General features: G+C 40.6%; 1 protein-coding gene across 7 annotated transcripts in view; it reads left to right on the top strand.

Moving 5' to 3' along the window:
- myo16 (myosin XVI) overlaps positions 1–16,390 on the top strand; it is a 136,539-nt gene that overhangs the window by 64,771 nt on the left and 55,378 nt on the right. For all 7 annotated transcript variants that reach the window (XR_004104241.2, XM_031295252.2, XM_031295242.2 and 4 more), the window contains exons 6-12: positions 2,043–2,167; positions 2,323–2,448; positions 6,038–6,113; positions 11,131–11,281; positions 11,427–11,577; positions 12,234–12,344; positions 14,547–14,612. Coding sequence is in view for 6 of the 7 variants with exons in the window: in XM_031295252.2 (XP_031151112.1) it covers positions 2,043–2,167; positions 2,323–2,448; positions 6,038–6,113; positions 11,131–11,281; positions 11,427–11,577; positions 12,234–12,344; positions 14,547–14,612 (806 nt within the window). In the remaining variant the exon portion in view is untranslated. The remainder of the gene's footprint in view (positions 1–2,042; positions 2,168–2,322; positions 2,449–6,037; positions 6,114–11,130; positions 11,282–11,426; positions 11,578–12,233; positions 12,345–14,546; positions 14,613–16,390) is intronic.

Genomic DNA, 16,390 nt, shown 5'->3' with positions numbered 1-16,390 from the left:
TTAATGGTTAATTGGTCATGCTCGCAGTTAAACGGGGTGTTCCGTGTGTGTGTATGTCTGTAAAAGGTACACCCACAGGCCTTATGATGGTGGATTGTGATTGGGGCACTGGTCTCCCACAGAGAAAGGAGAAGGCCAACACAAGAGCTGCGAATAACAGAGATAAAAGCACAAGAGAGTTGGAGGCACACAGAGACAAACGTGGTGGAGGCACAGGCATAGAATGACAGAGGGAGAGGCAGGGAAAAGTGCCAGAGAAATACAGAGAGACATGCAGAGAAAGAAATCACGCTGACAAAGCTAGACCGAAACAGATATAGACAATGATGGAGGGTCTTCCCTCATCCATCTGCCATTGGCCACGAGATCACATGACAAATGCAAGCTTCTGACTGCAGACAGCTAACTCATCGAAGCTCAGACCACACACACACACACACACACACACACACACACACTGACTCCCCAGCCACTGAATTTTTTTAGACTTTTCTCTGCTTCTGTCTGCCAGCCCCCGTGGAGATCTCTCCCTCCTGCCTATTGTCAGCTCCCCAGATACCCCCCCTCCCCCTCCTCCCTCCCCCCATCACGCTGGGTTTTGCCGCCATGAAACACACTCTTACTCACACAGGCTCACTCTGCCTCTGTTGCTATAGCAACTTGCCTGTACACTCTCTATCCCCATCACGTTTGTGTGTTTGCGGGAAAAAGACCATGTCCATGTGTCTCTACTTCAGGGAGAAGTAGAAATTCAGTGTTTTCTTGTTGTTGTCGCCGAGTAACTCATGTTAAATGTTATACTGGATTCCTCCGAGTATTGACACTGTAGAGAATACGATTTATCTTCTTTTATGGCAATGTTCCTATGAACATGTTTTTAAAAGCTGCACCCCCTGTGACTCTCAGTTATTTGCAAAGACAAACTTATTGATTAGCTAATCCAACCAGTCTACTTGGAAAAGTCTCATTAGTTAGTGCCCTAGAGCTTATCCAAGTGAAATATAGATTGATTGATAATCAATCCATGCTATTGCAGCAGCCTAGTCAGATCCACCTTGTGTATATGATTATGGAGCAGTGCATTGATCTTCATAGTCTGGGATAGATGCCCTTGTGCCGGCCCAGGAGACGGGCTACAGTGGCCTTGATCCGTTGAGGTCAGGGACTGGAGATCTGTATGAGTATTGGATGACCTTAAGATTTTGTGTCATCAACATCAGGATTACTTTTGGTCACTTGTTCTGCCATGCTTTGGTTTTAGCATGAGAGGGTTTCCTGTGTTCCGTCGGTTTGTGTCTGTCAGTGCTGTACACGCAGCCAGCATCCTCCCTAAAATCGCATACTTCAGTTCTGTTGTAATTCAGCACTGACACTGCACAACCTCTATCAGAGAACATTGTGCTGAACTCAAACCAAATCCTGTTGAAAAATTTAGTTTTGCAAAAACTGGGGAATCTTTAAATGCAAATCATGTCAGAACCCTGTACTTGGATGTTACTCATCCCTATGTATTGCAAAAGTCAACAACATAACTAGTTTGTTCTAAACATTTGAATATTGGGTATGAGGTTTAAAGGAATAGTCCGACATTTTGGGAAATACACATTTTTGCTTTCTTGCTAAGAGTTAGATAAGACGATTGAGACCATTGATAGCAGGAAGTCACTGCTCCCGGCCATGAAATAGTCCAGCATGTAATGCGCCGTAATACCGCAACTTATATGTTTTACACTTTGTTTTGTATGGATTAAATAAAGGAGATAGAACATGTTAATTAGCTAGCGTTAGAGGTGTAGGCTGATTTCCTTTGGACAGAGCCAGACTAGCTGTTTCATCGGTTACCAGTAATTATGCTAAGCTACGCTAACCATCTCCAGTCCTCAGCTGTATTTTTAACGCACAGATATGACAGTGCCATCGATATTCTCATCTAAGTTTTTGGTAAGAAAGTGAGTGAGTTATTTTCACAAAATGTCAAACTATTCCTTCAAGCATGACAGCTAAAGGCTTTTTGTAATGTGTGTCTCAATTGTGTTTTTTAGGTGTGGATGTGTCATCCATGCACTCCATGAAGACGCAGAGACCCAGCACGATGCTGTCTGACGTTAGACACCTTGTAGCCACAGGGGGGAGTCTCAACCAGCCCAATGATGATGGTGTCACTCTAGTAAGTGAGGTTAAATGTGTGTTAGTGTGTATGAGTTGACCTTTTCTTTGTCTCTCTCTGCCTCTGGTCATGGTTTGTTCTCTTTCATTAACTCAGTTTTTCATATGGCTTCTCCTTTTTGGATGACAACTTTCTCTTTTTCTGTCTCTCTGAAGCTCCACATAGCAGGCGCCAGTGGTTATAGAGAGGTTGCGTTTGTGTTGTTGGAGAGCGGGGCGGACCCTAATCCTGCTGACAACAACTTCTGGACCCCTCTTCACCTGGCTGCTAAATATGGACAGGTAACTCACAGCTGCTCAACACAATGTCAGAATGTTGTTGACATTAATGAAGTAGTCTCCTAATTTCTACTCATCTAGCTATATTGATCCAATGTGATTGCAGTCATTAATGAAATGGAGGAAATAACGAGGAAATTATTGATGGATGGATTGCTCCTCAGGTAGTTGCCTCCAGTTACTCTGCACACACTCTGATAAACTGCTCTTTTTGGGCCTATTGATCAGAAACAGTCAAACTGCTGGCATAGAGCAGCACTGCACGCATTTGTTACAGAATTTTAGATTAGCAGTTTAATGGTCTCTTTTAGAGGAAAAGAGATTGATTTCCGGATGGGGTGGAGGTGAACTACTGGAGCGATGAGATCTGGTGGTTTGGGAGAGTTCCAACTATGAAGGAAGGAAAGTGATCATGTTCACATCTTGCTGACCCAACTGGATATTTAATTACATTTCTGGGCTGTGCTTGGGCTGCTGACAAAGAGAATTTATTCGTTTGGTATTTAGAGTCGCTCTCTACTTCTTTGGTTCATCTACCCTCAAGCCAATGTGTTTTAATAATTCTTTCTTTCTCTGTGTTACCTTGCAGCCTTTCTCTGTTTCTTTCATACAGATCTGCTGCCCTTGTTTGTTTTTTTCCTCTCACACAATTCCTTTATCCAGTTGTTAGTTGAAAAAAATATTAAGTCAGTAGATCTAAATGTACAAATATTCCAAATAGCAATCTTCTAAATAGAATAATAACCTCCCTGTGTTTTTAAGACTCTCTGCATACGCAATTACTCTGTGTGTGTGTGTGTGTGTGTGTGTGTGTGTGTGTGTGTGTGTGTGTGTGTGTGTGTAATATGTAAGTGCATCTGACTTAAGAGTGGCAATCTAGAGGATTGGAGAATCGATTAAGTTCCCTTTGCAGTGCTAAATCACCTTAGCCATCGTCTCTTTACTGGTGCCAGTGCTGTACCTCCTGCATACCAATCACTCCCTGATCCTTCTTAACACTCACTTCCTGTCACCGCTCCCTTATACTGAGAGTGACACGTCAGTAATGCAGGACATTGTGGGTTCAAGATGTGTGTGTATATATACAGCCAACTAAATCACTGGTCCCAATAAGATGAGGTTTTGCTGATATGAGGCAGACGCAAACTGTTGCCTGGAAACACTTGCTTGCAACTGTAACACTAGCTGGTACGGGAAACCCAAAGACCCCATTCTGCAGGGTGGCATACATTCTACAGAACACTGACCCTTTAAGAAGATACGTGACCCTATTACCGCAACTAATTAAGCTTCCCTCTCTCAGTCTTGTGATAAGATTCAGGCTCCAGGCGTCCTTGGTTTAAGTCAAAGCTTTTTAAGATGTGTTCTCTTCAGGGAAGAATTTATATAATTTTTGTGTGTGGATTTTTCAAACAAAAATGACAGGATGTTAAAATACAGCCCTACTGGGATTGGATTAATTTATTCAGTTTTAGAACTAAGGTACAGGTGGTGATAGTTTAATTTTCTAAAGTACTTTATTGTTAATCTCAAGATTAATTTTCAGCTCTGACAAATATTATGAAAAACAACATTTGGCCCCTTACCAAAAGTGTTTCTGTCCATCTGAATCTACATCAGCTATGAGGTTGCTCTGTCCCAGCTCATCCCAATGTAATGACATTTTCCTGATTATCGTGGCCCATTGAAGAGTTCAGATCTTGTGGTGCCACTGACGTGTTGTCTGTATTTATAGGGTGTGAGTGCAGCTGACAGGGTTTGTGGGCAGTAGAGATGCTGTAGACTCTTAGCCAAACAGCTGTTGACGTGGCTCAGGGCCAGTCTGCTGAATGTGCTGAGTCACTCTCTTCCATACTGTAGAACAGAGATCTTCAACAGGTGGTCCGGGAACCTTAGGGGGTCCTCAGAGTCACTGCAGGGGGGCCTCCAAATTATTGTAAAGTTTTTCAAAAATGTAAAAGTCTTAAGATGAATCAAACATATTATTAGCAAATATAAATCGCCACTGATGATAGGCTTACTGGCCTATAGGTAAGGTAGTCACTAAGATCCACAGATTTCAGAGTTAATCCTAGGGATTCAGTGTGCCAAATGTATGTTTAACACTAAAATATGATTTATAAAATCATGCCAACAATTATTATTTTAATAGCTTAGTATTCTATGCAAACAAGGTATTTATAAAGGCTTTAGGCCGTCCTACACATTATTGTAGACCCAGTTAAATATGCAACTTCATTTTATACAATATATGTACTAAGGGGTCCCTGCTCCGTCTCCCTCTCAGTTAAGGGGTCCTTGGTTTGAAAAACGTTGAAGACCACTGCTATAGAAGATGTCTCATTTGCTATAGTACAAAGAAGTTCTGCTACTTTGGAACGGTCCTCTAGAGCCACAGAAGACATTACACAGGTGTTTTTTTTCTTACAGGCTGAGTAGTGCTGCCCATGATGAATAAAATCACCTTGATGTGTCAAATCGGTCAAGTGCCCCTTTGTTGTTTTTATAATGTAGGTTTGGTTTTACTGAAGCATATGGGAAGCCTTTATGATGCAGTGAACAGCTGAGAATCAGTTTTTAGTTTTACCAGCTGAGTTAACTTAGCTCAAGCATAATAATATGGTTACTTGTTGTTTAATACACTCTGTGCTCCAGTTAACCGCAAAGAAGTGGAAATATTTGAGGTGTCCTGATATACAACTTCAGTGAAAAACGTGCTCAGTCTTAACAGTGCTTGTTGCATTGCAGCTAAATGTAGTGAAAACTAAAAAGTAGGAGGAGATGTGTTAGGTTTATTATGTTGCTAGAATGTTACCCCAGAATTTGCTCTGGTTGACTCTGGTTGTGTTTAATTATCAGCCACACTCTCATTTTCATTTTTGAAACAAAGCCTTTCTGTTTATTGAGCTGCTGTTTCTGGGTCATGCCATCTTTCATACATTACCAAGAAATGATGAAGAAGATTCTTGTCTATTATCAATAAATTGAGTCACACTTCAGATACTTCAACACAAATTGTACCCTAATCACAAATCAGTATTCGCAGATCACATGGTGCATCACACTTCTTCATTCAATGCAGCTGACACTCCACAGAGTCAAAGAAGAGTGGTGACAGAGAGAATGCAAAGAGAAGTAATGAGAAAGAAAGGAGAACAAGTCTGACTGAGTGCTTGTGTGAGCTTAGGCTAAAAGAAAAACCTAGACAGAACGATAGAAGACAGAGGTGACAGCCATCATATGTCACTGTGTGTAGAAATGAGGGTAGACGACTATGGGGTTCTTCCACTGTAACATACGGTGGGAGATACGCTCATTATTAAAAGATCTCCTCAGTCAGGGGCAACACTTGTATAGACCTGTCATTTGTGACATGCACTGCTTGTATCATCTTGTCAGTGTTTAAATTCTAGGCCTGTGTCACAGTATATCCTACATTTACATATGCAGTATACATCTGCACTGTAGCAGTACATGTGGAAATAACTACCTTGTCTCCTGAACAAAATATCTGCTATGAAATGTTTTTTTGTTCTTGCATGATGTTTTGGTTTTATCTAATGAAAATGGATGTGTGTGTTTTCGCCTACAGACAAGCATCGTTAGCCAGCTCCTGAGGCACAGAGCAAACCCTACTCTGTTGAACTGCAACCACGACAAGCCCTCAGGTAACATATTCAGGCATTCACACAAATACACAGGTGTGCACGTACACACACAAATATTGCTGTGCGATTGGGCAAACGTGCTTTAGCAAGCAAGAGTTAATGAAGCAAAGAAGCGAAGAAATTGATTTTGACTTATTCAGCTGCAAATGCATTTATAATCACTGTGATGATATAAAACACAGGCTCACACACACACACACACACACACACACACACACAGTGAATGAGGCTCCGTCATAATCAGTCTCTGCTGACCCTATCTGTGCACATCTGAGTGTATCTGTGAGAGAAACTCATTTATTAATAAAAGGAAACATTAACACCTTTTACTCATGCCCGTACACACATACACACACACACTGGTTAATATTGAATGTTAGCAGTAATCAAGAGAGATTGTGTGATTATTTTGCTGATGGGCATAAAGGTATCAAATCATTGTCAGTGGTGGCTGAGATTCAGTACTTAAGTAAAAGTACAAATAACCAGAGATATATTTACTTTAGTAAAAGTAGAAGTACAACAATGACAACCCTACTTAAGTAAAAGTAAAAAGTACCTGATTTTAAATGTACTTTAATTATTAAAAGTAAAAGTACTTGCATATTTTACAATTTCTTTACAATTCTGGTTATCAGGGTGATCTGCATGAAGCTCGACTTTGCATTATTTCCGACGGGGTAGTGAATGCTGCACACATTTATTTAGCGAGAACACACAGGCTTGAACAACAAGTATGTGGCTTCACAGCTGAGGAGGAGCTGTTTTTAAGATAAATATACGGGTTGTATTAACTAGGGCTGTCAAACGAATAATTTTTTTAATCGCGATTAATCGCCAAATTTCTATAGTTAATCACGATTAGTCGCATGTTATCACATGAATAAAATTGTATTATTTTGCATTTCAGAACTGTTTTTAAGTACATATTAACAATGGAAAGCAATCCTTACCAGTGTATCTTAATTGGAAATCAAATTAATGCAAAGAAAGTTATTTTATCAACTTGACTTTAAGATTTGTAATTGTTTATTATTTATTTACTGTAAACAAAAGAAACGTGTGAATCTGTCATTATTGCACAATTCCTACAAGTACCTTACCTAACTGAGATGTAACACTAACACTTTGCTTATACAGTACAAACAAAATGGTCCAAAAACCAGATGCCACAGCAGGACATTTGTAACCTTTACGTTTTTCTAATAAGAAATGTAACAATTCTCCTGGACAGAAAAGGGGGTGGACAATGTCCCAAATGACAAAAACAGTCAAAAAAATAATTTTGATTACTCACGTCCAGTGATCACCGGTTAATGAGACAGCGTTTGCACTCTGCATCAGTTCCCGTTGGGCTGCTTTATCCGTGTCACACAGGCTGTGTATCCGTGAAACTACTGTGGTATATTGACATTCTATAACATTCTATACACTTTGACTTAAGAGTTGGTATAAGGAGGATGCATGAACTTTACTCTACATTTACTGAGAACATCTGGAAATTGTTAACATGAGTAGAGGTCCCCCCAAGACAGAAGAGACCTTTTTTGGAGTTGTGCCAGATAACAGGCATTGATTGGCTAGTTACCTGATCCAATGATATACTTACAAAATTACGTCCTATGTTGATACAATGCATAGGATATATACGTTGTTCACACAAAGAAAAGGGAGAACGACTTTTTGGAAGATTGGGTTGGTCGTTCTCCAAGCTCTCTGCAGGAGTTTGTAAAATTGATGCTGAATCTTTGCTTGTAATAAACCTTTTTATAATCAAGAACAGTGTTGGCGGATTCCTCGTCATACAGCATCACAGCATTACTATTTAAGACACCACACTACTGTCCCCCTCGACAACTTTTTAAAAGTTAACTTTCCGTTCAGAATCGTATTTGCATCCATTTCTGCGTCTCGCGCTCGCCATCCACTCAAAACGTAACGTTAGCCTACTACTCTCTGGCCGGCTCGCAAGCCCAAACCAGTGCAGGCGTGCCTGTTGTTTTGTTTCCGGTCTAGCTAGATCCGGTGTGGTGTTGTAGTTTTTCTGACGTTACTAGTTGTTGCAACAGCATGTAAAAAAAACTACAAAGTTTGCTTGGCCAAAAAGAACGTTAATCTTGCGATAAAAAAATTGACGCCGTTAAAATGGGTTTGCGTTAACGCCGTTAATAACGCGTTTAACTGACAGCACTAATATTAACCCTATTTGAACGGATGCTTCACATATGACCAAGCAGAGTATCGAGAGCAGCAGCAGTAACAGTAACAGGAACAGGAGCAGTGGTAGTACCGGGAGCGGTACACGCCTGGCCAATAAACGCTATTAAAGGGCGGGTCTTGGCGTGGCCATTGTGGGATTCGTAATATCGCGAGCGGCACCGGGAGCTGGACGGCCGCTGCTGAAGGCTTCCCTGCGGACTGCAAACGTGTGACGGTCAGGAAGACGTTTTGGCAGGGGGAAAAACTGATCAGAAAATGTAACAAAAATGTAACGGAACGTTGTAGATATGTAGTGGAGTAGAAAGTATAGAGAAGTAAAAGTCAAAAGTATGCACTATTGATTGTACTCAAGTAAAGTACAGATACGTGAAAAATTTACTTAAGTACAGTAACGAAGTATTTGTACTTCGTTACATTCCAACTGGCCTTTACCTTAAAGATTAGCCATGTTGGGGCTGATGTTGCTTGGTGTCATGCTATTCCATTGGTGAACAGTCAGAAATGATAACGCTCCAAGACAATTGGCAGTGGGCCAACAAAAGGCAGAGAAGATAAGAGGACTGGCAGCCAATGTAAATATTGCAGGTTTTGAAATTTTCAAAAAATTGGGCATTGCAAATGTTTTATGAGAAAGGAAAGGCATTCAGCAGATATGTAAGGCCTCAAATACGCACAATGTGTTTTGAAGAGAAATACTGGCTATAAACATAACTGTGTTTGTTTACTAGAAAACTCCACAGGTACCTTAAGTCTTTGACATCTCTTCTTTTTCTCAGTAAATGCTCAGTCTCTCTATGTGTGTGGTTGATAGTGTTAGTTTACATATTTTCATTATTTTAATGTTGGAGTGAAAGCCATTATTGGCTGATGAGCCCAATCAATCTTGCAATTAAATTTCACACACACACACACACACACACACACACACACACACACACACAAACAAACAAACAAACAAACAAACAAACAAACAAACAAACAAACAAACAAACAAACAAACACACACACAGCAGGGGGGAATTCTCTACATCTCAATCCTGAACAGAACCGTTATAAAACCATTCACTGAACCAGGCTGCTGATGAATGTAGTGTAGTCATTGTAAATGTATGAGTGTGAGTTATGGTGATGAAATGTGTCATTTAGAGTGCCTCAATTGTGGGATGGAATATCATAGCTGGCTCTAACCATTTACTACCATGGCTTCATCATACCTCAGACCGCCTCACTCCATCCTTAATCAATAGCCCCTTCTAGCATGTAGGCTTAGAAAAGATGTGAGATCCAAGTCCTTGGATACTGACACACCCCTCCCTCAGCAGCCTCATGACGAAAGAAAGCCAGAGCAAGAGTCTAGGGGGTTGTCAGTCACACAGAAATAAAAAGACAGGGTGAAGCCATTCCTCTCCCTCTTGCTCTGTTAGACCTCATTACAGACGGGGGATCTTATCTCCCCCCTTCCTCTTATGCATAGTTGGATTGATGCTCAGTGGGGTTCACATTCTGCACCAGTGCAGGATCATCCACACGGATTGTGAAGGAAGGTTGGCATGGCGAAAGACTAGTAAACAGAAAGGTGTACTGGGTTGTTTTAGAGTACAGAGTGTTATGGTCTTTAGCTTACAATATTACCATTATTATAAATTTTCACTGATGACAGAATGGTGAAAAAAATCTATTTTGGAGCTATGAGAAATATGACATTTTGAAGTGTTTCCCATACATAGGTTCTAGGTCTGTATTAATAAAACCGTAGAAACACCGCGGCCACACCACTGTGAAAGCTCCCCGAACGTCATTTATCAGAGTCTGGTTGTTACCCCTGTCAGCGGCAGTCTCCTCCACTCCATGTAAGGCGTCTGGTATACTCGCCGTTCCCGACCTATCGCGTGACAGCGTGACGTCATGGGAGCGCCGTAACTATTTATACTTGCGCGTGTTGGTCGCAACACTAGTTGCAGTCTTCTCCTGAACAGAGGTGGCACAACTGAGGAAAGGCTACTGACTTCAGTTCAGAGGGGCAGTGTAACTTACTTCTTGCAGCTTCTGTGTTAGCACCAGCCTGTGGTGTTCAGAGGACGAGGCACTGAAGCACCTCACAGTGTTAAAATTAACAGATTCACATTTCCTTTTTGTTTTAATGTAGCACATTAATTTAGAACAGTAAACAGTCAGTTTCACCAGAACTCCTTTAGTAGGTGTCCTATAACACTTTTTTATGGACACCCTGCAGGCCAATGAAGGCCTGAATAAAACCCGTAATTTTATTAAATTGGCTGTACAAGTTTTAAACTACAACTCAGAGTTGTTTGAATGACAGAAATCTGCTCAGATGAGATATTACTGAGTGCAAGAGGACATACAGTATAGCTATAGTACAGAACAGTAGGCTATGTTTAGGATCCCCAAAACACGGATAAAACACTTCAAAAAATGAACAATGATCTAACAAACAAAATGAACAAGAATTTACTTAAGATAGCCCTAGTCTTATATGATTTAACAGGAGTTAGGAGGTGACAGTGTTGAGATTAATAGCATGTAATTTTCTGTATTACGGGTATATCTGCTGAACTGTTAACATTTGAACAAACAGATTTAATTGTCCTGTCATTTGTTTTAAATACAACGAGCAATTTGTTGTATTTTAGCAGAATACTAACCAGCAGAAAGGCAGAACTGAGCACATTTTAATTTGTTTGAAACACTAAATTTATATCAAATTAAACTTTGTGAAGTTTAAATATCACAACAAATCGCTGTACTGATTTCCCTGTCTTGTGTATCAATTCACCAGACATTTCTGCATCCGAGCCCATAGCTGATATGCTGCTGAATGCAGAGGAGAGCTGGCTGCAGAGACTAAAGGACCCCTCTGCTCCTCTACCCTCCACTGACCAACGCTATGATGGCGGTTTACACGACCTCAACACTCCTGTCAAGAACTTGTAGGTTAACAGTTTCATGGTTTTCATTGTCTTATGGTTACTACACAGACTGTAAATCATGTTTTTTTCACTTTGCCCCAAATCTGCTTCCTGTCCCTCCATCTACTGTCTTTTCCAACTCCTTGCCTATCCACCTATCACACAGGAACCCCTTGGGACTCTCTATCTCTAAGCGGGACAGTCTGCTGGAGAAGTGTGCCATGTTCAGAGAGGCAGGTGGAGCACTGTGCCGACAGCCCTTACAAGACAATGGCCTAGATGGCCCCTTTAGCTCTGGAGCCAGCAAACTGGAGCAGGTACCTTGTTGTCTTACACCTCCCGCACTACAAAAAACACAGCAAGGCAGTAAGGACATAGATAATTCAAAGGTCAACAAGAAGAAATATTTCATATTCCATTTGTTACTTTGCCTTGTGTTCATAAATGAAGAAGAGGCTTGCCACACACCAAAGAAACTCAACTTAAAACTTTGACATTTTGAAGTTTTTATTTATTTTTCAAATTAAACTTTTTTCAGGCTTTGCATTTCACATCTGCTTCATCAAGCTTACTTGTTATCTTGAACATCACACACTACGTAATTACTTTGGTGTTTTATAGAAGTATCTGAACAGAAAAACTGTTACAAATTGCAGTTTGTATTCAGCAATGACAATTGAGAAGTAATTAAGTATGTACTTTTTAAGAAATGTGCTGTATCTCTCCAATAATGTGCATTTGAGACCTAATAGCATTGTTGATTCTCTCAAATGGAAGGATAGCTATTAGAAAAAAATCAATTGTTGAAGAGTTTGATTGGAACAAAGTGCTGCAACATCTGTGGGCCTCAGTGGAACATAACTGGAGACCACTGTCCCAGACTTTACATTTTGTATATTAACGCAAAGTGCCTTAAGCTGTAGATCTTAGTGTAAGCATGTTGGTTTAAACCCTCACCTAGCACTTTCCTCAGGTTAAGCTGATGCCTCCAGCTCCCAATGACGACCTGGCGTCCCTGAGTGAGCTGACCGACAGCAGCCTGCTCTACGAGATGCAGAAGCGCTTTGGCAACGACCAAATCTACGTAAGACTCCACTGTCTTTGTGCTGCTAAACAACCAAGTCCCACTCAACATTAAACATGCATTAAAACACAAAGTACACACAGAACAGAGATAAATACAAACACACATACACTCTCTCTCTCGAGCATAACTCGGCCACTATAGTTGTTTGTTTGTATCAGAGTGTTGTGTTGTTTATGGTCTAGGAATTTCAGAGTGTGATGTTTGGATCACATCACGCTTTCTTTATACCCACGAGTACTGCAGTGGGTACTCGGTTTCTGAAGTAGGCCTATAAACATGGCACACAGTGCATCACAAATATATACCTCCTCTCCTGAAGACTATTGTGCAGATAATATAAATGTGTGTGACCTCTGACACCTGACTACTTTTACAGCCATTGACTGGTGGTGAATAGTTATTTTTCTTAACGTAGTTACATCTTTATTATAGTAGTATATTAGTCTGTATGTGTTTATGAGCTGAATCCCTTCCCCTCTCTGTTTCGGCCTGCTGACTTGTGTAAGAGTGGTACCTAATTCTAGTACACACACACACACACACACACACACACACACACACACACACACACACACACACACACACACACACTGGGGACAATTGCAAAATCAATACATTTAGATTGATTGGAAAAATAAATCCATGACTATATTCAGGAGTAAAACGCCTTTATCTCCATCAATTGGTCTATTTTATATCCCTGTCATTTTCTCCTTTCCTTTAAAACTGTAGTCTGGCCCATACTTCTCCATGGGGACCAAGCTCTATAAAGACTGGAACCAGATCAATTGAGCTATCAGGTGCACTCTCTTCTCTGTGAATATGCAGTAATAGTATAGTTATTATAGAAACCCAGATGGGCGACAGACAGTAGGGTTAGCCACAGCAGGGGACAACCGATAAGGGGCTGACAATAAAAGGCAGTAGAGTGGTGGATGAAGAAAAGAGAAATGATGATGAATAATGAGGGCTGGATTTGAGGTACAGTCCAATTTGGAAGAAGAAAAGGTGAAAAGAAAGGACAAATTGCAGCTATCATGGGGACTTGGATTATGCCTGATCTGATATATGTGTATAACTCCTCTGTCATGGAGCTGCACACGATACAGTCATGCGTTATGCTTCATTCTGTTTGTAGGTAAGGTAAGCAAATAATGGCTTCACATTTAAAATTGTCCACATAGTATCTGTCTTTTCTGAAAGTGTTTGCTTAGAAATGAACAGCTTACACTTTCATGTTACCAAATAAATTATTTTCTTTGCATTTCTGCCATTCTTCAACCTCTTGTTTATATACTTAAAGTATGACCTTATGTACATAATAGAAGGCATTTCAAGAAAGAGGTGAACAAAGCAGAGATGTGATGATGGACAGAAATAGGGGGAGGACAAAGGCAGTGAATGCTCCATATGTTCCCAGCAGGGTGGTCAGAGATGGGGCTTTGATGAGTGGTCTGCTGCCTTCTGCCAATATACTGTAGAAGGACCAGTGCATCGCTAAACCCCCCCGAGGAAAGCGGCAAGGAACTGAAATGACAGAAGACATTGATGAAGGCCGGATTATTGACAAACATGTCACAAGATTAACAGTTAGTGCAGAATTGGCACACTGTTCTCAGACAAGTTTAACTTGTAGTGTGAATGTTGCTCTGTGTCCACAAGCAGTGGGGATTTGTTCAAGTCATTAACCTTGAGCCAGGGCCTCAGGACAGAGCAGCATGTTACAGAATGTTAGCAATGTCTGCCCTCTCCCAGAGGACAGAGCGTTAGCTTTATAACAGCCTCCGGGACTCTTTGTGAGAAACAGAGGGTTAGCACTTTCGTGAAAAGGGTCGAAAAATGGGCGTTGGTTATTTTTATCTAAATGGCCTCAGGGTTTGTGTGTACGCTGCATGGGAGGTCATTACTGAGGTTATCGTTGGAGGTCCTTACCTGACCTTTCTCTGCCTTGAGATTATCATATTCTTCTGGTAATAGAGATTGTCACCACCATGAATACTGATGTTAAGGAAAGAGTCGGACAACACTTTAATTTTCAGGTCGGTGTTAGCTTCAGGCAGGCAGTCTGTAAGTAATTATTGTAAAACCCAGCTTCAGCCTGTTTGTTAAAACGGTGAATCTCACACCCAAAAGATAAATGTTTGACATGGATTCCTGGGTAAAAGATCAATCAGGTGTGGTTTTTCTTCTCTTTTGTAGACTTACATTGGACACATCCTTCTGCTGGTCAATCCAAACAAAGAGCTGCCCATCTACTCCACTTTGGTAAGCAATGCATTTAAATTAACTCTTTATCTCACATTGTAAGGCTTACAATATATGCTGTGCTTTGCTTTCTTAATGTTGAAATTGCAGGTCTACTGAATGTACTATGATCCATGCTTTAAACATGTGGCTTTACATTTGATAGGCTATGCATTTTACATGCAAACGCATACTATAAAGGAGGCATGTTTGCTGTATAATAAGTGGGGCATGAACAGATGAAATGGACCTTGTGGTTGATAAATAATGCAGTCTTCCTGTCAGTGATACACAGCACTAGGCTGACTCTGCATCAGCTAGGGAAGAGAGGGATCCAGTTTAGCTAGCATACACACACTCTCACATAGATTTTATTACGCTACCGCTCCACTATAAAGAATCATTTTTTCCATCATTATTGGTGAAAAGCAGCATATTTAACATTTGCACAGCTAGAGGAGACTGTCAGTGAATGACAGATCAGATGCTCTGATTTTTAAACCTTATTATCATTTGTGTGTTGTGATATCAATCAACAACAGTGTGTGTGTCACCTTATTTTAAACAGTGGATAACACATTTTGAAGTAGCTGATTATTATTATTATTGCCAGCTTAGTGCTTGCCCATGGGGACCCAGGAGGTATTGGATGGAAGAAAAGACATTTTCTCCTGCCATGACAGAATGAAACCAAGCCCCCCTCTGGCTTTCCTATTCCTGCCTGTGTCTGGATTCATTCCAGGCATCCATACCCAACTGAGTGGCATGTGGACAAGCAGGGAGGAGCCAGTATGAGAAGGACATATGTCACAACATGTGTGATCTGCTGGCCGTCTGTCCACCCCCCCCTGGTCTTGTGGTCCACAGCCTATCCTCCTTCCCTTTGCCACAGCCACAAATACAGCAGTGGCATGCATCTTCTGGACTGGTTTTAACGGATGGAGGTGTGACAGTACAGTCATATCACAGTTCAGTATGACAGACGATGGAGGGTTCACTGTCTGATACACTTACCATGTTTTTAAGTTGTAACTGTGACTGTTCAAAATTCCTTATTTATTCCTCCTTCGGCATAAATTGTGCAACATTTAAACTATAGTTTCTGTTATAGGTTATCAGAAGCCCCAAAATCTTTACAAAAAAAGATTTTTGGTCTCGACTAAAAGCTTGTCAACATTTTCAGGCCATAATTGAGTCGAAGTTTAAATGGGTATTGTTAAACTTGGGTTATCCAGTAGTAATATTACTTTTCAAAACAACAACTACAGTGTTTCTGCGAAACAAAAATGGTATTTCATGTGTGCAAACAAAAACCAAACAGCTGATCTGATACAGTTAATATTTTGGTTCATGTTTAGCTCCATGTGTATATTTTGCATTTTTGTGATGCAATACATACATACATGCACCAATATACTGTTAAACCCCTAAAATGATGGAGGAAGAGGGATTCTTGTTACTTTTTTTCTATTACAGTGACATGGCCTGGAATTAAGCTTTAGTGCATTTGCTGGCTAATTGGTTGTTGTTTTTTTAAAGTAAACTAGCCAGAATGAGTGTATGGCTCAGCATACGTGTGTGTGTTTAAACTGATATCTTTGACACATTGGGTTAAATTACATGGTTAGATTAAGTGGTAAACCATACCTTGTTAGTGAGCCTAACACACACAAACCTACACAGGTATGGAAAGTTATACCCAGCATGGTTCCACTGTTTTGCTGAAACGCTATCCTGTGTGTTGCTCAGCCCATGTTTGTATCCATGTTACGTAAGGTTGTCGTAACCCAGTGTCTTAA

The sequence above is a fragment of the Sander lucioperca genome, chromosome 8, assembly GCF_008315115.2.
Source record: "Sander lucioperca isolate FBNREF2018 chromosome 8, SLUC_FBN_1.2, whole genome shotgun sequence".
Lineage (NCBI taxonomy): Eukaryota > Metazoa > Chordata > Actinopteri > Perciformes > Percidae > Sander > Sander lucioperca.
This window is presented reverse-complemented; position numbering and strand designations above follow the sequence as displayed.